The sequence below is a fragment of the Eutrigla gurnardus genome (assembly GCF_963514095.1).
Source record: "Eutrigla gurnardus genome assembly, chromosome: 19".
Classification (NCBI taxonomy): domain Eukaryota; kingdom Metazoa; phylum Chordata; class Actinopteri; order Perciformes; family Triglidae; genus Eutrigla; species Eutrigla gurnardus.
In genome coordinates this window covers 14,654,428-14,677,631 of record NC_139930.1, presented here as the reverse complement: position 1 = coordinate 14,677,631, position 23,204 = coordinate 14,654,428, and the positions used below count along the sequence as shown (strand labels likewise).

At 41.8% G+C, this 23,204-nt stretch overlaps 1 protein-coding gene across 1 annotated transcript in view; it reads right to left on the bottom strand.

The window, feature by feature from the left end:
* rimbp2a (RIMS binding protein 2a) overlaps positions 1 to 23,204 on the bottom strand; it is a 52,426-nt gene that overhangs the window by 17,498 nt on the left and 11,724 nt on the right. Inside the window, exons 4-6 of the mRNA XM_084035307.1 lie at positions 7,015 to 7,104; positions 4,406 to 4,528; positions 1,931 to 2,035 (exon numbers count right to left, since the gene is read on the bottom strand). Coding sequence (XP_083891433.1) covers positions 1,931 to 2,035; positions 4,406 to 4,528; positions 7,015 to 7,104 — 318 coding nt within the window. The remainder of the gene's footprint in view (positions 1 to 1,930; positions 2,036 to 4,405; positions 4,529 to 7,014; positions 7,105 to 23,204) is intronic.

Sequence of the window (23,204 nt, the reverse complement as noted above, 5' to 3'; positions counted from 1 at the left end):
AAGGCACTGCACAATTTTATATGATATGTAGGGGGTCCCTCCACCGGGTCACTATAAGCCAGAGGTCCTTGAAGACCTCTGTATTAGAGCCATCAATAATCCAAATCTACTTCCTGTATATAGAATTTATTTACATATAGTGAGCAGAGAATTGATTTAAGAAACTTATGAATCATCATAATCTCATGTCTTTGCTTGACTGAGATTTCTTTGCATCCATAAAATGTAACCCACATTGTGGGATTGTTAGCAAAAGCAAACAAGCAAACCTCCTTTTATGTTTTTTTTTTTTTTTTTTTCTAAACACAAGTTATGAAGTGCCTTAAAGGAAAAAGAAAATGGAAAGACAGAGATAAGAGAAAACAATAACCCACAAAATAAAAAGTATAAAATGAAGAGAAAGCCGGAGGGTGTTATTATGATTTTTAAATGTGTGTACATGTCATGGACATTACTTTCTCATTCTATTGTTTTTTTTTTCAAACTGACATTTGGTAGAATAGTTTCCTCTACAAGTGGTTATTTAAGCATTAATCATTTGAACATGAATCTCCACTAAATTGATACGCCTTGTTTAAACGCTGCAGGACTCCTTAATCCACACGGTCTAATATTACGAGAAACATCCTGCTTGAAACGGATCTAAAGTGTCTCTGAGGTGAAGCTCTGTGTTGCTTCACGTCGCTGTACCTCTAACAGGTGTGCTCCTTCCTCTCGGTCAGCCTGAACCCGAGCTCACGCAGCACAGCGAGGAAAACACACCGTGGCAGCTGACACAGTGATCACGGTCCGCCAGGAAGAACAGACAGCACACAGCTGACACGCTGTCAACCCAATACAGCGGTTGATCACAGCGCCGGTACTCCAAGAGATGACTACTCCTGATGGCTCTGATGAGCAGGACCATTTATTTAGGGTGGGTGGGGGGGGGGGGGGGCTTTAGTGTCTAAGTAGTGGCTGATAGCAGGAGTAGAAACATCTTTGTGTCCTTTGAGCATCTGCTTGGATGTATTTGTGTCTATTTGTTTCTCTTTGAAAAGGCAACCAATGCAAATCCAGGACAATAAGCAGGTGCACGCAGACAACAGAGAGAAAGCTGACAGATTTCTGAGGAAGCGTTCATTGTTCGGCTCTTTGATGAGCATATCAAAGCCTGCGTGGTCGAATCCAGTGGGTATTCTGAGTATATTTACATATGATTAATTAGAATGAGAATGTGCTTTTTAGCCTTTTATTCAGCTTTGTGTGGTGTGCAAACAATTAGCAGTAAAATAATGCTGCAGCAGGACAAAGAAACGGCAAATGAAATGTTTAAAACTACATCTTTTTTTCAAATCGTAGGCTCCACAGTGTTGAACATCAGGGTGATTGAGTGTATTTAAGACACGGTGAGGTCAAAATTCACAAACACAGAGCCACACATTTGGGCCAGAGTTGGCAAACAGTAAAATGGATCATTTAACATCTTAGACATTTCAGCAGCCTCAGATGTAACAAAAGCACTTGTAATTTAACTCCACGTGTTCCTTGCAGTAGTATTTTATCACTTTCTAAGCAGAGTAATGCAATATCCCAATATTTAAAATGTACCAGACAGAATCCTACACCTAGAAAAGAAGTCTGCACACTGAATGATGTTCACAAGGTATCGACAACTAGAAAGGCAACATTTTCAGCATCTTCCTCAGTAAGCTGAAACTCCATTTCAAATTAAATCTGCTGATTTGCCCTATTTGCCATTCTTCTGAGGTCTTTCTGCATTTTCTGACACAGCAGCAACGCTCCTATGACAGTGATTCAGCGCAAACTGGCTACTGACACATCAATTACTGAACGAGAAGCTTCGGTTCGTCACTGCTCTTATCGCACAAATCGGGGACAAAGGAGCGTTACGTAGATAGTATAAAAACACACTTGGCCACGGCCATACCTTTTGCAGTTGATTGATCTCCTTCTGCTTGGTGTGAAGGGCCACCAAGGCTCGCTCATGCTCTATCTGCAGCTGCTGCTTCAGCTCTACAGCCTCATGCAGATGCTGGAGACAAAGAGAGAGGGACAGGATGAGGCTGTTATTTTCAGTTTTCAGAAATGTTGAACTATTACCTTTAAAGTCAGATTTGTAAAACAGAAGAAGTACAGCGGTGTGTATCAGATGCAACTCACTGTATACTGACTCAGACAAAGCCGTAACGCATGGTCACCCACGCCGATCCTAAATCTACCCTTTCCCAAATTAGCCGAGTCATAACTATACAGTATCTATCCACGGAGTCCTGGCCGGCTGACACATCTCGCAGAAGCAGAGTTAAGTCCGTGAGATGTTTCTGCAGGATTAAGAAGAAAATGCAGCTTAAAAAGCTCTGACATTCATCATTGCCTCTCTGTGTTCTCCCTCCCATGAAAAAAAAAGAGAAAAAAAAGAAAAAGAAAAGCCTCTTTACCTCCCGGAGTGGCTTCGAGGTGTCCTGAGCAGGCAGCCACTGCTTTGCATAATCAGTGAGAAGTTCTAAGCTGCAGAGGACTGGGCTGGCAGAGAGGCTGTCACTGAAAACTGCTTCTTTTTTTTTAACTCTTGAATATTCACGGAGGGATTGATGAACTCACCCGCTGTTTTAAAAACAGATCCAGACATTCATTTTAAACCAACAACCTGCTTTTCACGTCAGCAGCTCCCGCCCTTAAGGCTACTGCCAACCTTTCAGATTTCTCATTGGTCTAAACAATAAAGCTGTTCTATCAAGATCTTAGTCTCCGCTGTGTTGTAGCAGACAAGGTCTGAAGAGGTCGAAACTCAGGCAACAGGTGTGGTGGAGTTTTGACGTCCTCAGATAGTATAAATGTAGATCAATATGTGAGATTTGGACTCACACTTAAAAAGGAACTGCATATCAAGTATTTTATTACCAGATTATATAACTTCAAACCAAGATTGACAGCGCTGCATATCATTTGACTAAAGAACCCCCCTTTTTTTTAAATCAAGTCTGTCTTTTTCTTCTTTTTTTCCATGTTGTGTCTCCTCCATCGCTGCTTCCTCCGCCCACATCGCCCTGTGTAATTTTCTCTAAATAGTCTCTTTGTCTTCATAATCAATACACAATGAGAAAGTGACAAACCTTTCTTTGCTGTATTAGGGAGTGGGTCAGTTTTTTCTCAGATGGGTACATTTCTCTCTCAAATATCCTGACAAACAATCAATAGGAGATGCAGGGAGGCGAGGATTTGTAATGAGAGTGCCTCTCGCGGCGCAGAGAGACTGTGTCTGATTACTATTGGCAGACTACAACACGGTGGAAAAAAAAAATAAAGAGCCTCTCCATGAATCCGATGACACTTCGCCCCGTGAGCTGCGTCGCTTTCCTTCTAAAGTTTTCTTAGAAAACACATGGCAGATTTAGATATTTCCAAAAGAGGCAGCGAAAGTCGGGCTTGAAAAATCTCCAAATCTGACGAATGGTGTGAGCCAGAAGGAACCACTGAAGGGAACGTGGGATGAGTGAGTGCAGATGGGAATGCTGCAGCGATGTAGTGAGATATACAGTACGCCAGTGGAAAAACGAGATGGAGAGAATCAGGCGGTGATAAAGGAGGATGAAGGGTTCTATGGAAGGAACTATTCCAAAGAGTTAATCCCTGAACTATATTTAGATCCATTTACATAATGTAATCCATAAATGCAGATAATTACATTTGGGGGAAGGAATGTGTTACTTGAGGTATATATATATATATATATATATATATATATATATATATACATATATATATATATATGAAAAAATTGGAATGATTTGATCAAGTAATCCAAGAGTTCATCACTGAGGAGATTTTCATGGTCATGAGAGGAAAGACCATTCAGAGTTGCCATTATGTGAGGAAAAAGGACATTATATGTATGATTGGTATTTTACTTTTAGTCCCTACATTTTACAACAAATATCTGTACTTTCTACTCCTTACATTTTCAAAACAGGTCAATTTTAATGCATTTGAAGGGAATTATCCAATTTTTTACCCTTATGAATAGATCCAATTAGCCTTGCAAAAGAAAATTGCCACTAGAAATGGCCTTCATAGGGATACTTTTTACTTTATACTTTGAGAACATTTCAGAGCATGTACTTTTTCACTTTGACATGAGTAAAGAAGTTGAACCAGAGAATTTTTGAACACACTACTTCTACTTGAGTATAGAATATCCTTTTGACACTTCTCCTCTCACAGAAAAAAACTTATAATTAAAGTTTGAAATATATACTATGATGTCACAAGTACAAGGACACTGATTTGGAATGGAATGACCGGAAAGATGAAGAGCTGGAGTTATTAAAAAGGGAGCCTCAAGTGATATTTGTATTTGGGAATATATGGGATGAAAGCAAAGATAAATTCAGCCGCGCCTCACCTTCAGAACCTGTTCTAGGTCCTCCACTTTGCCTTGGAGTTGGCTCCTCTGCTGCTGGGCCACGTCTCTCTCCTGGCTCACTACAGCACAGGTCTGTCTCAGCTGCTCATAGTCCAATCGCACCTTCAACCAACATGTGAACGGGACAGAGGGACCAGACAAAGATAAAAACCAGCAAGAGGAGGTTAAGAGGATTATAAACAGCCATAAAAAGGTCAGCGGAGACACAGGTAAACAGAAAACAACAAAGTGAGGGAGAATACTTTAAATCCCTCTGTTCTTTCTTGTATCCAGATGTACCGATTATTATACTAAGAGGGAAAGAAGCATGTGATTTTTATGAGGTTTGTTTGTAGACCTACGTTTCACATTTATGAAAAGAGCTTGTTTTTTTTTGCTGGAGGGTTGATTGGGAGTTCACACTCTGAAGAGAAATTAATCAGCACATTTCAATTTAGCGTTGCTGAGACAGAGCTGCTGACTTGAGCTTTCTTTCTCGTTCCTTCATCAGTCAGAGGCCGTGAGATAAGCCGGTTCCTTTAAAAAGGTGGCCCCGCAGGATCAAGCAGAAGCATCCCTCAGTCATACACCAATCATCTCATTAACTGGCAGAAGAGGCGAGAATACAATAGATTAGCTCGCTTCATCGAAGTGCACAAAACTGTTGCAAAGGGAATGAGTTCATTCACATGGCAGAATTTATGATCGGAGCTCTAGTACCATCCGAGCTGTGTCACGTCGGACAAGCGGCAAAATAATCATTTCAAGCTGCATTTATCGTGATAATTTAATTAAATAAGGTGAGTTAAAACAATCTCTAACACTAAATCCTTCAATATCAATCAATATCTAATCAGATACACATATATATTAGATAAATATTTTGTCCTTAGCTGTGCTACTTAAATCAGTAGTATTCAAATACCTAAAAATTGTTATCACTGTCAAGTTTAATACACAGCAACAGCATAGAAGTGGAACATTGAGCCTAATACAAGCCCTACAGTAAATAATAATAAAAATAATGATTTTGAGTCGATATATTTCTTTTCGCAGATAGTCTTTTGAACTCCAGAAAAATTATAATTTATTTTCTCTGACTAATTCCTCTAATAATATCACCACTTTCTTCTGCTCTCTGCCTCTTTCATTTCTTCATTTTCTCTCCATGTCCCGTCCACCACATGCTGCCCTTACAAACCTGTCGCGTTCATTCACGCTGTATCTCTGGCCAGCCTGAAAACACTTTCTTCCCACTTCCTTTTTAATCTCTGTGCCCACCTTGTCGGTGCGCAGATGGCATCTTTTTTGTGTGGCACGCTGGAGCAAAAGCTCTGAGCCCGCGTTCCCTGGAAACGTGTCAAATCTGCCCCCTCTGTAAAAGTCACTATTAGCGCCAGAGTAGCTAATCGCCTACCATCACAGACTGTCTCCGTCTGGGTCCGTGTGTGTGTTTATGTGTGAAGTGGGAGACTGCATGACTGTGCCAGTGAAGACACATTGATGGCAAAGGAAACCTAGCAAGATTTCAATCCATATATTCAGGTTTTCATTCCATATATTCAGGTTTTCATTATATATATTCAGGTTTTCAATCCATATATTCAGGTTTTCATTATATATATTCAGGTTTTCAATCCATATATTCAGGTTTTCATTCCATATATTCAGGTTTTCATTCCATAAATTCAGGTTTTCATTCCATATATTCAGGTTTTCATTATATATATTCAGGTTTTCAATCCATATATTCAGGTTTTCCATCCATATATTCAGGTTTTCATTCCATAAATTCAGGTTTTCATTCCATATATTCAGGTTTTCATTATATATATTCAGGTTTTCAATCCATATATTCAGGTTTTCATTCCATATATTCAGGTTTTCATTCCATAAATTCAGGTTTTCATTATATATTTATTCAGGTTTTCAATCCATATATTCAGGTTTTCATTCCATATATTCAGGTTTTATTATATATATTCAGGTTTTCAATCCATATATTCAGGTTTTCCTTATATATATAAATTCAGGTTTTCATTCCATATATTCAGGTTTTCAATCCATAAATTCAGGTTTTCATTCCATATATTCAGGTTTTCAATCCATAAATTCAGGTTTTCATTCCATATATTCAGGTTTTCATTATATATAAATTCAGGTTTTCAATCCATAAATTCAGGTTTTCATTCCATATATTCAGGTTTTCATTATATATAAATTCAGGTTTTCATTCCATAAATTCAGGTTTTCATTCCATATATTCAGGTTTTCATTATATATAAATTCAGGTTTTCAATCCATAAATTCAGGTTTCATTCCATAAATTCAGGTTTCATTCCACATTCTCTTCCTAAACGGCGTTCCATAAAGAAGCAATATAAAGAATATGAAGAGACAACACATGATAACATATATGGTGATGATAACAAGGCTGCAGGTATATTGATCTGAAGAGATGGATCACAGACTGCAACATATGTTACAGCCGCTGTGCATTTGATACGTAGCACCTATATCACTCGTGGTGTAACATGCAATAGATTTGACCATTGATCATCGCTGTGTGTGCGTCCCTGCTTGTACACTACGTGTTCCAATGCCGTTACCTGGTCATAGTCGGACGTCTTCAGGTGGTGGTTGATCAGCTCAAGGTTCAGGCGATTTCTCTCCTTCAAGGCAGCATGGAGCTTCGCCCTCTGAATAAACAAGAGGAACAAAAGAGAGTTCAGCCCGCTGCTCCATTATGACACATTCTCTTTCTCAGCTGCAAAGACTTCCATGTCTGACTGCATCATGTATGCGAGCCACATAGCACAACTCCATCTTAAAACTATTATATAAGCGACAGATGAAAGACTCAGGTTAGTGCCGATCCCTCCCTCTGTCTGTATGCGTGTGTGTGTGTGTGTGTGTGTGTGTGTGTGTGTGTGTGTGTGTGTGTGTGTGTGTGTGTGTGTGTGTGTGTGTGTGTGTTGCTAAGCTTTCCTCCAAGATGCTGTCTGGAGGACAACAACCCACAGCTGCATACTGTCACCCTCCATTTGGTATGTGGCATTAGGAACAGACGGTGAGAGCCGGGGAAATAGAGGGGTGCACAGGAAGAAAGTGATGGAGGGCTAAAGGAAGGAAGTCGGGATGGAGAGATGGTGGGAACGAGGAAACGGGAAGCGAGGGAAAAGGTTTTGAGGAAGCAATATACAGGAAAAAAGAAACCAACTGATGAGATGAAAGGATGGAATGAGGGAGCGCTGAATGTGTCTGTTGAATGCTAAACAAGCAAATGGATGCATAGAGTAAAAACTGAGCCAGCTCAAGATGAGATTAAGTTGCACGCCACGTAAAAAAAAAAAAAGGATTGAAGAGAGGTGTGCAGTTCCCGTCTGCACTATCCGCTGCCCAGATTCACATTCAGAAGTTGTCATGCCGCTGGTGCTGCAGGTACTCAAGCGTTACATAATTACGCCAGACTCAAACTAGGGCAACGCTCTCCTCCTATCACAGCCCCGAGCATTCAAGAGACTGCGACTGGTCATATCCTGGCACATAATACCACTTCATGCTAGTGCACTGAGCTCATACCGTCGATCGTCATCCCCAGCACCCCGACTGTAATGTGTGGATAAGTCATTTTTATATTAGCAGTCGGGCCTTCTCTCTACGCAGCGTCGTCTTTGAAACAAAAAGCAACAGGAGTCGATCAAAGCTTTTTATTTCCGCGGCACGTCTAGCAGGATAACATGCCGTCTTCAAGACCAGGGTTTGTTTCAACATGTCTTAGTGATCTAAAAATATTGCCCCAAATAAAAAATAAGTAGATGTATCATCTCCAAGAGGATTTAATCCAATTGCCTTATAAATATGAGTCATAAACGGGTGAAAAAAAACACAATCTGACTGGCAAAAGATGCGTTCTAGTTGCAGAAAGCACAGCAGTCTGTGTCGATTTTATTCTACATGGATGAGCTGCATGTAAACACTAATACACCACACGTACTGTACATGCAAAATGCCCTCTTGAGCCTGATTACTATGATATACTCAAACGAAAAGAGGAGTTCCAGCAGTGAATGTCAGCTTCTGCAGGAGGAAAAGATTGTGCAGCTCAGAGGTTTACGATCAAATGTATCAGTACAAATCAAGGGAGTCAATAAACCCCTAGCCAGCAGGAGAAGAGAGAAAAACAGGCCAGGTTCACCCCCTCTCTTTGTGTGCAGGCACAGAGACGGCCACGGCTGTCGGAGGAAGACACAATCACACCGAGACGCAGATAGAGAACAGACAAGGACGGGAAGACACAGAGACTGGTGAGTGAGTTCACTCATTGCTCTTATTGTGTAACGCCGCCGCTGCATCACATCACTGCAGACGAGAGAGCAGCAGCAGGATTGCACAGAGCCACACCTAGCTACAGCAGCAGCAGCAGCAGCCACAAACGATCTCGTTCTTCTGCCGACGGCTGCTAATTACGGAGACGCGGAGGATCGTGAGGTTCCAGCTGCAGTCGTCCTCTGCACTGACATCCCAGGACGTGGCCTTGTAGCTGACACCAAAGAGCAGCGCGGTGGGGGTTGGAAGGGGATGTACAGCGATGGGCGGGTCGAGAGAAAGGAAGTTTAGGGTTCATTCGAGGTTGCCATGCTAACAAAAAGGAAGACGGACACAGAAAGAGGGGGGGAAAAAAGGAATGACATTTTAAAAGGCTCCTTCTTAAGGGCTTCAGGATTGATGCCGGCCTCTCCGCTTCCTCCCATTTCCATTGCATCACATTCACAGCTCTGCTTAACACTTGGTAACGTCTCGTAAACACACTGCTATACTGCAAAAGCCGAGGGAGACGCGCACACATCTCTGTGCCAATTTAAACCTTCAATATGCACGAATAAACAGAGGAATCTGGTTGGAATATATCAAAGGATATGATAATTAGAGCTTCTCTTAAAGAAAACAGGGAATTAACAGTACTCAGAAGGCATCTGTGCAGATCCATGTTTGCGTGAAAAGTGTGTCATGCAAGCGTGTGTGTGTATGTGAGAATATGTGCGTGGTTGTGAAATTTGAGATCCATATGCCCATGCAAAAAGGGTGGACAGGCTAGGGGGAGGGGCCTCAACACCACTGATGATTGATTTTGTAATGCTTGCTCCTGGGTAAGGTTGGGACTTTGAAAATGTATTGACTCTGAAAATCATGAGCGTATATATCCTGCTCAATGTGTCCTGAGATAACTTCTGTTGTGACATGACACTAGAAATAAAATTGAATTTCACTACGACAACTTCTTTCTTCCTTTCTCTTCTGTCTTCTCTCTCCATCTATCTGACACACACACACACACACACACACACACACACACACACACACACACACACACACACACACACACACACACACACACACACCAGAATTGAAAACTCTATTGGACTTGAGAAAGCTTTAAAAAGAGAGTTTAATAAGATTGATACTATGATGGCCATGAGATGGTTAGCTTAGCTTAGCATAGCATGGAAACTAGAAAGAGGTAGAAATAGTTACCCTGTAAGTCTGAGATAGTCTGGCTCTATACAACCAGGCTAGCTTTTTTCCCAAACAAACATAAATATTGTTTTTACGCTTTAGTTTTTGTATGAATTCCACAAAGACAACATGATGTGTTAAATTGTGAGTTTAGAGGTGCTGATTGGCTGATTTTGCTGGAGTGGCATCAATCTTTTCATCTCTCAGCAAGAAAAAAAATAAGCGTTTTGTTGTGATATATTAACTTTTATTTGGCCGAGAGGATGCGAGTACAAAAGTGTTTATTTAGTTCCAACTGGGTTCTGATTACCCAATGACGAGGAGTTGAGCTGAAAAGTGATTGAAAAATGTATTTGATGTACTTGCTAATTTCTACTGGCATGTAATGTGTTCGTACTGATCCAAAATGGATTCACCGTAAACAGGAAGAATCTTTATGTCTTTCAATAGTCTCTACATTACAGACCACACCCGGCTTTGCTTGATCGAATGTACTTCTTTCCTCAAAGCTGCTATTAGTAGCAACAGCTTTAAAACCTCCATCATGCTGTGTAATACATGCAGGTTTCAAACGTATTCATGGGAGTGTTAATGCTTTGGAATCGTGGATGTGCCACTTAAGAACAAAAGAGATTTTAACTGCAACATTCTAATATTGCCCCTTGCAAGCAAACAAACAATTACAAAAGAGGATCTTGATCATTTAGAAATAGAGGTTTTGGATCAAACTGGTCAAATTAAATATTACAGTACTGTATTTGAGTAAGCATAAGCCTGTAGCTGCTGCAGTTATAATGGAAATAGATGAAGGATGAAGTAATTGGTGCAGATTTCTACGATGGCTACTGCTGACTCTAAATGGGATTTTTTTTTGTGTGTTGATGGTGGAGGATTGCTGCTGCTCTCCCTCGACTCCCAGAGGGATCGTCATTAATCAGATGTCACGGTGAAACACTTTGTTCCACTTAAACGTGGGTTGAAAGACGCCGACCACATCAGCCGTCTTCAGTGGATTACCAGTGAAGTCACAGACAGGCGGAGATGTACCATGTGTCCATCACATATATGGCCTTCATGGACAAAACATACAAAATAAATACATACTTGCATCTGCAACATGCTGAGTTTTGCAGTTAAACATACTGTATAATACTGTATTTCTTTTCCAACAGCAACTCCATGTGACAGTTATACTGGAGTTCATGACCAGCGTTTGGAGATATTAGACAAAAACACCTCACTCTCAACCCGAAGATAAAGCTTAATCTCCTCTGTGTCTTCCTTTGTAAGTAATACAGTGCAGACTGGTTGTTTCACTGATCCTCACACAAAAGGCTTCACAATTCACAATCAGATTATTTTAATCGTATTTGAGATATTGTGATATTCTAAACTTCCTCCACTGCTATTCACAAAACCGTGGGCCGAGTGCTTTAATTGGGCGGCTACAGTTAATGTGTATGTGTGTACATACCATCAACCATGTGTGTGTGTGTGTGTGTGTGTGTGTGTGTGTGTGTGTGTGTGTGTGTGTCAGAGATTGTTCTGCACTCATGTGGTTGGAGAATGAGCAAATGGAGTCAGAGCCATGACTGTTGTCCCACCACTAATAGCTGCTACATCAGCTGTGTGTTCAGCACAGTCTGATGACTGGAGCATTCAGGACCATGGACAGTTCCTCAACCATGGCCTTTTAAACTGCTGTTCCTCAGGACACGTGTTGAAAAACTGGCCTATGGACCATAGAATCTGCCTTCATAGTCGATGTTTCTGTCATTTCGCATTTTGTATCTATTAAAATCTGAAAAATCAAATGTTTTTTCCAAATGTACTATTCTTTCCTGAATGAAAGGACACGGTCTTAATCTTGGAGTGGAGCTCCAATGTTAGATGGATGGGGATACAAATAAAGGGAAGGTATCTGCTCAGGTGCTAGTGGGGTGCACTTGACCTGACAGAACCTTTTGGTTACGCTTAAATGGCTGGAGATACAATTAAACATTTTATTTTTACGTTTATGGTCTTTTATTAAATATCTATCCAATAATATGAGAATTATCATTCTCACCCATAAAGCAGGCGACTCTAACAACGTCCCTGTGGACGCCTCAGTGAAATGCATTCATCATCTTCATGTTTTATGATTTTGCGCCAGCTAGCGAGTCTATTGGCAAAATGCGAACCAGATTTTTCTGCACGTGTGTTGTACACCGATGAAATGAAGCAGTATGAAGCCACATGAAGTAGTATGCATACACATGAACAAGTAATCGGGTCACATGATGCACAGCCATGCCGCTAGTTTCACGCTATTCTGCTGATCAACAGTTGGAGATGGTAACGTGTGAAAAAGCATAGCAACAGGCCAGCGACGGTAGCAAACAGGAAGAATTCCAAGCTGGAAACGTGGATGCAAATCATATTAAATACAAAAAAAGCTCTGCAAATGTGTTGGAAATGCAACAACATGTGTGACTGTCAAGCATTTCCATTTAAACTGATAGCAACTGTACTACCATGTGGCCGGAGTATCACAAGTACGACCCACACCATACTGAAGTAAGAAGATACCATTAACTGTCTGGAGGGGTACAAAATGAAAATGGTCCGCAGTATTAGAAGTATAAAAATGTGTTAATGGCCTAAGACATAAAAAAACGAACCCTGTATGTAAATGTACTGTAGATTGTTAATATAATGTATTCAAAAGAGGAAGACTTTCAAGGTTGATGTTAACTTTACGACAGTTGATCATTGGCACTGCACATCCCCACTTATGGAATTGGTTATGAAAATGGAGGACAATTTGGAGATTTACAGTGTAGCACTAGCAAGGTCTTCACTGCATCATAAAAAGATGATATATATATAAAAAAGAGTTTGTCCTCTGAAGGACTTAGTAGGTGTTTGTCTTTTCACGACCAAATTTTGGACTCCTTTCCCCCTTAATCTTCAACCAAATATCAGCTTCTTTTGTAGAAAGTCACAAGACTGAAGAACATTTTGAGATCAACTAATACTACTAACATGTGACACCTATGACATATGACACCTGCACAACTACTGGCTAATGGCCGTGCAGCACATTCACAAACGGTGAATTTCCCATAACCTTTTACGTCATGTCGGGTTTGTGTGTGCCATCTTGGTTGCAACCTTTTGCGTTGTGCTTATAATGAAGTGCAGTTCACTGTGACTGTTACCAGAATGTCACCAATAGATTATTCATCATCATGCTGTCAAAATATCAGCCTTTGTGTCCGTTCCTACCTATGCAACTAATGTGTCTCTGCAGGGGCCTCATTCGTAAAACATAAGTGTGTGGCTAATCCTGTTCGAGTGTGTGTGTGTGTGTGTGTGTGTGTGTGTGTGTGTGTGTGTGTGTGTGTGTGTGTGTGTGTGTGTGTGTGTGTGTGTGCGCACGTGTTTCTGTATATGTGAGAACACACACGTCTGTCACAGCCACATTTTGAAGAATTGTAAAAGCAGATGGCAGTGGAAAGCATCGATATAGAGAAGCGTGGGTTACAGTGTGTGTGTGTGTGTGTGTGTGTGTGTGTGTGTGTGTGTGTGTGTGTGTGCGCATGCAAGCATGAATGAGTTGCATAACTAGAATCTCCAGGCAAACATCAGCCTTCAGCTGTTGTGCGTCCACAGTGTTCCAGACTTTTTCATCTGAATCCTGAGGATTCACAATTCCTTAAAAAAATAAAAACAAATAAAAAGTTTGTGTGGCAAGAATGACTTCACATAATAAACAGACATTTAAGTTCTCACGGTGTATAATACCCTAATCGTTTGAGGAAACCCCCTGCTGTTGGTGTGTATTCCATATTCAGACATTTCTGCAAACCTTTATTTACATAATGTGACTCACTCCTGCAGATTTAATAATGTGGATCAACTGGAGCTTGAATGGAAACCCTGCCTACACAGTCACAGATGTTTATTATTAACAATGTCTCGAGCCCAAAAGACTCTCCGTCATGTCAATGTGGCAGCAGCAATTTTATATACACACACAAAAATCTTCCTGCAGGGAAAGAATCCCTGTAAAGAGTGCTTTGTGAAACCACACACAATTTGACCAAGAAGGATTCAGTTCAAAGACTCAAATCTGTGCACAAATAAAGAGCCTTCGGGGGTTCAAATTTTGCTCACCTCTTTGCTTGTGCTTAGTGTTTTGTTTAAACGCACGGGTTTGTCCACATCCTGCCATGTGTGTTTTAGAGGGTTGGTGCATGTGATCTCAACACTGCCTGGCTCCTGCAAAGCAGAAGACAATCCAGAGTTTTATGGAGGGGGGAAGACACGGGAGAGGCAGGGAGAGGCCGGCGCTATCGTCAGAAGAGATTATCTTCTCCTCCCCGTAACACACATCCTCATTCACCTCACTCTTCGACCTCTGTCGCTTCCCCTGTTAGTCATCTGGGCTCTGCGTGGATTCTGCAACGTTTCTACGAGAGTATGTGTTGTAAACGTATATACAATTCATACAACGTTTCCTTTTCAGTCCTCACAGATGCTCAGGGTCGCATTTCAGTTGTCAAGCAACTTAAAGTTTGAAGCCCACATTAGAGGCGATGTTAGCAAATGTTTTCTGAAGTTTCGCCAATTTGCAACATGCAAGCTGCAATTTCATGCAGGCAACAGGTTGCAATCAACTTATAAGCATAAAAAAAACATAAAATAATCAATGGAATGATCAATAATGAAAACTATGGTAGTTGCAGCCTCACGGTGGCTGTAGACCCTGCAATAACATCCATAAGGTCACAGGATGTTCCACTGTGATGTGGGTCTAATAGACTTGATTGCAATCTGTGTCAAATTGTGCGATTAATGTCCTGTGAATGATCCTGATGCAACTCACATCTCGCTTCTGTGCTACTTTCATGTTTTCATCATGTAGCAAAAACACCAACATGCTTTTCCCATATTTCACTATTACCCATCAAAACAACTAAATATGAATAGGAGCAGATTGTTAAGCAGCCAGAGGAAGCAGTCAATGACTCTGGGGTAAAGTTTTGCACGGTAGCACCATGTTGTAGTCGGTGTGACACTCTGATTGCTGGGTTTGCGGATGGGGGTCGTGGCATCTGTCACATTTTGATTTTGTTCTTAAATGCTCATGTTTCTTCTGGTACTAAAGATGTAAATCATCAGATTCAGGACTCACAATGCGATCTAAGAACACCGTCTGTGACCGACATCCAAAGATTTCATGTCTGTCAACATTCAGGGCACAATATTTGACATTTGTGGCACAATTTGATATGAATTTTAATTTGTCCCAACTGGATCTAAATCCAATCTGAAAGTGGTCTGAACAGGACCAGGGAGAAAGGGACATACGTGAGCATATTCACTTTGACTGTGCACTATAATGTGATATGCAGAGGTGCTCCAGCTGCATGTGGAGGGCCCTCCGGGGGGAAACGCTGGCTTCTCTTGAGAATACACATGCCCCACGGGGCACATTAGGGCATGGGAACGTGCACGCTGAAGTGTGTGCACGTGCGCTTGTGCGTACATACTGAGGGCGCAGGCAGTGAGTGAAATAGGGCTCCCATGACGTGGGAAGCAAGGCTTCCAGTCACATTGATGACATAACACATTTGATGTGAACAGGACCTACTGTTCTCTCAGGCCACGCGGAGAATATCAGAGGGCTGGAAAATAAGTTTTGAGGAAGATCAGTGTAATGCTAATGAGAAGCCCAAGAGCTAGTTAGGGATTACATGTGCTTCGATGGTCCTTCATGCTCACATAATGCTTGGATGGAACTCCATGCTCATACGTGCACGGACACACACACACACACAAGCTGGCATCTAAATTCTCAAGTGAATCCATAAAACTCTCTCACACACACACACGACCAGCCAAGTATGCAGACACTTCCCCACACACGTTTCTATATATGCATAGACAAACACAATACTCACAAATACGCACTCACGTGACCCCAATCTGCAGCAAAACATACTGCACAAGGTGCTAAATAATTTACGTCTGACCCCATTGCACAGTAGCTAAAATGTACAGCATGCTAGAAAGACACGGACAGAGCCTTAGCAGAGGTTTCCCTCGCCACAGTTTTCTATGATGTTTTACAATCTAGCTCTATACTGTATGCATATCGCATTACAGAAGAGGGGCACGCTAAAGTACTTCTGCAATGGTAAACAGTACAAAATTAGCATTTTAGACTCATCAGCAGATGCTTCAGAATGCTGCAGACCATCTTCTAACAAAGACAAAGCGCTGGGAGAGGGTTATGCTAGTGTTGGCCTCATTCCATTGGCTGTCAGTAGATTTTAGAATTCATTACAAAATGCTTTTCATGTTAATCTAACAGGCAGTAGACACCGGGGTCCCTGAATCCATTTCTTAATTCACTTAAGGGGGCATCTCATGCTCATTTCCAGGTGCCTACTTGTGTATTTTCTTCTAATATGTTTACATGTTTTACCGTCCAGGACACGTTCATCTCATACTGTCTGAATTTTATAAAATGATTTGTGCAACACTAATGTGGAATAAATAGAGAAGCAATGATTGATCTATTAAGCACTTTTCAAAACTTCACAATAAAGGTGTGTTGTGAAACGTGTTCCTCTTGCAACAACGCAGCATGCCGTTTTGAGAATGCTGCCATGACGACGTTGCCAGTCTTTGAACAATACAAGCAAAGCACCTGTTTAATCCCTCGCAGTCTTTTGTCTCATCGAGCTCACAGATGTCTGGAGAACGTTCCCCGTCAAACAAAACAAAACAATGAGACCTCGGAATTTAAAACCACTCACTTGCGGACAAACAAACTGATCACATCATCTGGTATCTGCTATTTTTAACTTATATATTTGTACTTGAAATTCTGCTCAGACTTCAAATGATACAAATGTGGAGAATTCTTTAAAGGCTCCTGGGATGCAACAACGGCAAATACATGCGACAGAGTTTAGGTCTCAAGTGAGGAGGACTCAATGTCACAGAGCAATAGGTGACAGTTACTGGAGCACAGGTCCTGTCATGTCATCTGCATCCAAACAGGCTGGCCTGTCTGACATTGTGTCCTCTCTCCCTCCATCCTCTCTCCATCCTTCCCTCCATCTAGTTGCCCTTGGTGTTCACTCCAAAGGCTCCTGTTCTATGTTTAATCATTCAAGCCCTTCCAGACACAAAACACTGAGGGCTGAAAGAAGGAAGGAGAAGGAAGGGTTGAGTGAAAGGAAATGTGGCGAAAGACAGAGGCACAAGACAGACGTAATTAAGGTAATCGAGTAGTTATTTAGAGGAACAGAGAACTGAGAGGAAACTGTGATCTAAAGAAAAAAGGAGACAAAGGGGAAGGAAAAAAAAGAGGAAAAGGGAAGGAAGAAAATGACCTAATAAAAAAAAAAGTACAGGAGACAGTGGGAGACAATTAGTGATGCGGGATGAACAGGCCTTTAATCAGCATGGGCCTTCGCTAAAGGGCTCACCTAGGCTGGCAGTGACGTAGTGAAATTATGGAGCAGTAAAAAACTAAAGATGCCACTAAATCCTGTTTCTGAAGAGGAACTTTGGTTTATAAACTCACTAACTCTGCCCACTTTATGCGTGGTGAAGTGGTGTAGATGGCAAAGGAAGAAAAAATGCACATGGTGAAGCCTGACAAAAATCCTGGAAGCCTGGAAAAATATATTTTTATTGAATAGACGACACACAAAGCCAGAATATTATCCATTAATTAAACAGGTCTTCCTGTGCTTAAATACTCATTTCATCAAATGTAGAATCATTTGGAAAGAACAAGTACACCACCTGCATGACAAGATCAATAAAGTGCTCCTCATATTTTTTTCACTAAGCTGGATCTGTATTTAGATTTCAGACATCCACCTCTCACTTTGCTTCTTTGCCCCACCCTCCTCTTTTTTTTTTTACTTCCCCCACTCTGCAGTGCTCTGTGTCTTTCCTTTAATATAACTTCAGTGTATCTTGAAAAGCTGCCAGGAAATGTGCGGAAGGAAATGTTCCTTTATCATTTCTACTTCGCCCGCCGGCTAAATGACATCAACACGTGTATGCCAGCAATCAATACGGCACTCACTCATATTCAGGCGTGTGTTCGCATTCGGAACTACACATGTTGGGTGTTAAAACGCACACACAGACACACACACACACACACACACACACCAGGGTGGGGGGGGCGAGGGGAGGGGATGAGGGGGTTGCTATAGAAACTGTTCTCTTTCAGGTATGGTGTGTCAGCATGATAAAAGTAGCAATGAATGATCACATCTAACATATCTGATGCCCTTTGAATTGTCTGAATGTAAGCAGCGTGCAAGTATCCCCAATAAAAGCTGTGTCATTTAAACTACATTACATCTGTGCAGTTAAGTGTCACCACACATGGATACTCTGTTAACAATGCAGTGAAAAGGAGTGTGTAAGAAGGCATCCGGAGTACATTTGTGTGTAAAGTAGACAAAAGTGTGCTGACGTGCAGCTCCTGCCTCCGCGCGTTAGTGCATGTGTATATATGCGTTTGGCGATATGTGCTGCCACACCCCTATATGAGGCTGTTCACATTCGGGGCTTTTTTTTTTTTGCAGTGCCTGTATGTCCCGAGGAACATTTTGATTGGTCGAGGAGGGTGTCTTTTGGCTGCCAGACTCACTGATAATCTCAGGAGAGGAGCAAGGAAATCAGCCATGAGACTGAAAACACAAGTTTCATTTTCCCCTATCTTCTTTCCTCGCCGCTCTCGTTCTCGCCCTCTGGCATCCAACCGAACGTCAGCTGGCACAGCCAGCCAGTCTAGCGCACGGAGATGAAGAAGTCAAAGGAGAAATGGGAGAATGGTGCAAGAGGAGTGCGATTACGGGAGTAGAATGTTCCCCATCACTACTGATACCTGATTTTTACTCCTTCGTGTGGGAACAATACTGAAAGGACGAGGGAAAAAAAGGGTAGACGAGAGAGTGTTCCACTGCTCATACGGAGCAAAATGCTACAAAGAGAGATCTCTCCTCTGCTGAATTTCTCATTTGGTCTCTCACCCACCCACACAGCCATACATTCAAACATATGCACGGCGCAGGAACAGGAACCATGTATACAAGCTTCGCATGCACACTTGTGCTAAGCATGTACAGGAACACACCCACACCCAACCGAGCAAGCAGCTGCTGAGTGGCTGGCAGTGCAGGGGTAGCTTGGATTTCTCTCTCGTTTCAACAGCTGACCTGATAAAAAACCAACTTCTATTCTACTCATCGAGAGAATTTCACACATTGTCGAAGCGTTACAGGACTGATGTTTGCTTGCTATGAAAGGGTTACAGTGTGGAACGAGAAGAGACGTCAGTCAAGTTCTCTTTAATTGCAAAAGTCTTTTATACTTGAAGTCACCTTGCTAATATCCATATACCTATATATTCATATCTCCTCAAGCTTTCCACCAAAATGCTCATTGATACGGTAAAGCTTTGCAGCTCTAAACACCTGGTTAACACACCCGGTTCCCTGAGAAAACTCCTCTAGCACATGGAAAGAGATATGTTTTATGTGTGATTGCATGAGCAGGAACATGGGAGGGAAGAATCCAAAAACCTTATGAATGGAAAAGTAAAACTAAATAATGAAAATGGTATATGTATCTTGGGCAGAACATTTCTAATATGTCTTCATTAGTGTGTATGCATCTGAGGAATCGTTCTCTTAGAATGAACAGTTTGTATCTACGGAGGGAGCGGCTCCTTTTTTCACTGTCTTGCCAGGTTGGACCGCCATGTTTCTACAGAAGCCCAGAATGAACAATCCAAACATCGGCTCCATGTAGCACCTTTCACATATTTTTGTTACCTGAAGGCCACTGTAGTTCCCCGACACGCTTGGAAAGGGAGGGGGGAGCGACAGGGCTGCAATCTACAACCTCACCACTAGATGCAACCAAATTTTAAACACTGGTCCTTAAACATAATGCATTACACTTCAACTCAACTATAGTATCCAACTGGACCGTGAACTTGAATAAATCTCTTTCAGCAGAAACTGAACATTAATTTAGGAATTAAAGGATGGTTATATTAAACTGCATAAGTTTACTGAAGGTGCAACTCCAACTGGCAGATGAGTGTACAGAATATACCATCATCCCATGACACACACATTTACAATGCAAGACACTTTGCCTCCTGAAAATTAATAATCGGAGAGGAACTGTCAATGAGACACGAGTGGGTTAATATTCATCACCAACACCTGGCAACCCCTCAGCAGGCAGGAACCAGGAAAAGCTCAGGTTACAGGAGCCGATAACGTCAAAGCGCACACACACGCCAAATCTATTTGTTTGACAAAGCATCGCGGGTTTGTCTCCCTCCCAGTGTGTCTAAGTGCTCGTGTAAACATGTGTCCGCATATGTTTTACAAATAATACCGCTTGTGTGTGCCCACGTATGAGATTAGATTTGCAATTTGACAGCAGTCAAAAGGCAGCGCTCTCTTATATATACTCTCTGAAAATCCACACACACACACTCCCTTACTAACCTTTCTAAGCCACAAACGCACCATTAAACCCATTCACCGTAACACCCCCCCACCCACCACCACCTTCAACACACACCCACACATCTCCAAACAGGTGGCCCTGCTACAGTCAAGACACAGAAAAGCCAGAGGTTGTTTTTTCCTCATCAAGTCCCAGAAGAGATAAAAAAAAAAAAAAAATGGTACAAATCCTCCTCTCCTTTCCATCTCTCTCTGTGGACGTCTGTCTCCTCCTGCAGCAGCTGCACAGACAGGTTTTCCCCAGCTGCTTGGCTATGCTAACCCTGTGCACTATATATAGGACTCGGCAGAGCTAAATCAAACACAAACACTCGGGCCAACGATGCAGAGACGGAGACGTACGGCGGCCGTAAAAGAGGAAGCTGAGTGGTGATAAAGGATCGGTATTTACCGTGAGCGTTGGCTAGCACGGCAGCATCTTTGGAGGTGTCGCTTACTCCTTCTTCCTCCTTGCTCTGATCTCCTCCCTTCTTCCCTGCTCTCTCTGGGTGGGGAATTGTCAAACGGCTGCAGCAGCATCAGCAGCAGCATCAGTAGCAGCTCCAGGGCCTGCGTGTCTCTCTCTCTCTTTCCCTCCGCCCCCTCTCTACACACTCTCTCTTTCCTATCCTCCCTTTCCTCTCACTCTCTCCCCACCCCCGAAGACCCTCCTCCTTAACACCCTTCCTCCATCATTTTCTTCTTTTCTCTTACGCGCAACCTCTCTCCCTCTGCTCAATCCCCCCCCCCTCTCCCTCTCGCACACACACTGTAAGCGTGTGCAGCGAGCTGCGGAAATCCACTCTGTTGAATTAATCAGCCAGCTCCACTGCTACAACCATGAGCTACAGCAGGAGAGGTATCGCTGGCATTAGGAGCAAGGCATCTCGGAGTCTGGGATACAAGGATGGTTTATTGGAAAGCTGCCCTGTACAACCACAGTCTGGACCTTCCTGCCCGTCTGCCAAATTGCCTGAAATGACAGCAGCATGCATGATGCTGGCTGCTGCTGCTGGATAGATCGTCCCTCCCTCGCCTCTGCTCCCTGTCTTAAGCCATGACACTAATTGAACAGCGTCTTGACGGATGCAACTTTTTCTTTTACCAACACACGCACATATAATAATAATGTTAATGGTGTTAATAAAACAGGATGTAGTTGAATTATGTTTTACATCAATCACTGTGAAAAGGGCTGCCATGAGATTATTGAGAGGCCAATTTATAAATAATGATGGAGAAAATAAAGGGTGTGATAGGACTTTTACTGTAATTTGGACCTAACAATTCCTTCCTCAGCACTCATTTACTTATTTAAAACAACATATATAACAATGTATATATCTACAATTGGAGTATAATGTTGTTTGCACATTTAATACAATTTAGACTACCTGTATATTTGTGGCATTGTGGTATTCACATTATACAATTGATGAGGAAACATTCTTCTGTTGTTCAGTTGCCTGAAATTAAGATACTTCTATATTTGTCCCGAGCTGAATATAGTGAAATGCTCTGCAAACAAGCGATTTTAGCAATGTTTTGAGGTGTTTAGAACGGCTTTGAACTTGATCATTGGGGGTCGCCGTTTGGAAAAATAATGTATTTAATAACAACCATACAGTTTAATAGCAACACAGCCTCCCCTTATGTTTTCTAAAATATGCCTGTTTGGAACACACTGAGCAGCCCTTACGCTACTGCACTTAAATGCTAACATCAGCATGCTAACAATGACAATGCTAACACACTGATGTTTAGCAGGTGATATTTACAATTTTCACCGTCTATAGTAGCACGTTAGGATGCTACATTTGCTAGTTAGGATTGAACACAAAGTACAGACTGAGGGGAATGTCATTAGTTTCACAGGTAGGTCAGAAACCAAAGCACAAGGACTAGAGTCATGTCAAGCTAGAATGGCTAATAAAAAACTATTCTTCAATTCAAAGTTTCCTGAAAACATTACCCAAACTTAAATTCTCCAACTGTGGGGTTCAATCTTATCCCAATGCAACCAATTATTCCATTTTCGTTCTGTTCCAACTCTAATCCTCACAGTTTCACAGCTTTTAGCCTTTAACTACAACACACAGCACACTTGCTATCACACTGCCTACACTTCCTTGTCACAATGAGTAATTATATCATATTGACATCAGCTTATGTGTGGGGGCTCTAATGCGTGTCCATGCATGTGTGTGTGAGAGAGAGAGAGTGTGAGTATTGCACAGTTAGCCCCTAAAATGATTTAATCCGGTTAAAGGGATTTTCAATTAATCCAGGAGGGCCCTACATTTTTAGCACATTTTCCCTTCTGATGCAACAGAGTTTATCCCCCCTGCAGTTTTACAGCTAATATGAAACAGTGCTCTCACAAGATGGACGGCAAATTCCGTTCCGACCATCGGTCTTTGCTCTGAAATCAAGCCAAAGCTGGACATTCACATAAATTTTAGTTTTACCGCCATTTATAGCCAGCTCCAACTCAAAGGTTGAAAGCAGCGGTTTCCTTGGACGCAGCATGTGAGGTTCATTCATTGTGGTTATGCAGATTGTGAGTCCCGAAATATCTATGAATGCATTGTAAATAAGTGAAGTTAAGTGTACAATATGTAAAATACTCCATGGATGGAGATTTTGGAAAAACAACAGGTCTAGGCCGTTCAGGATCCTTAAGGAACCTATCAGACTGTAGCAGCTTCTGATTGTGGCTTGTGTGTTTG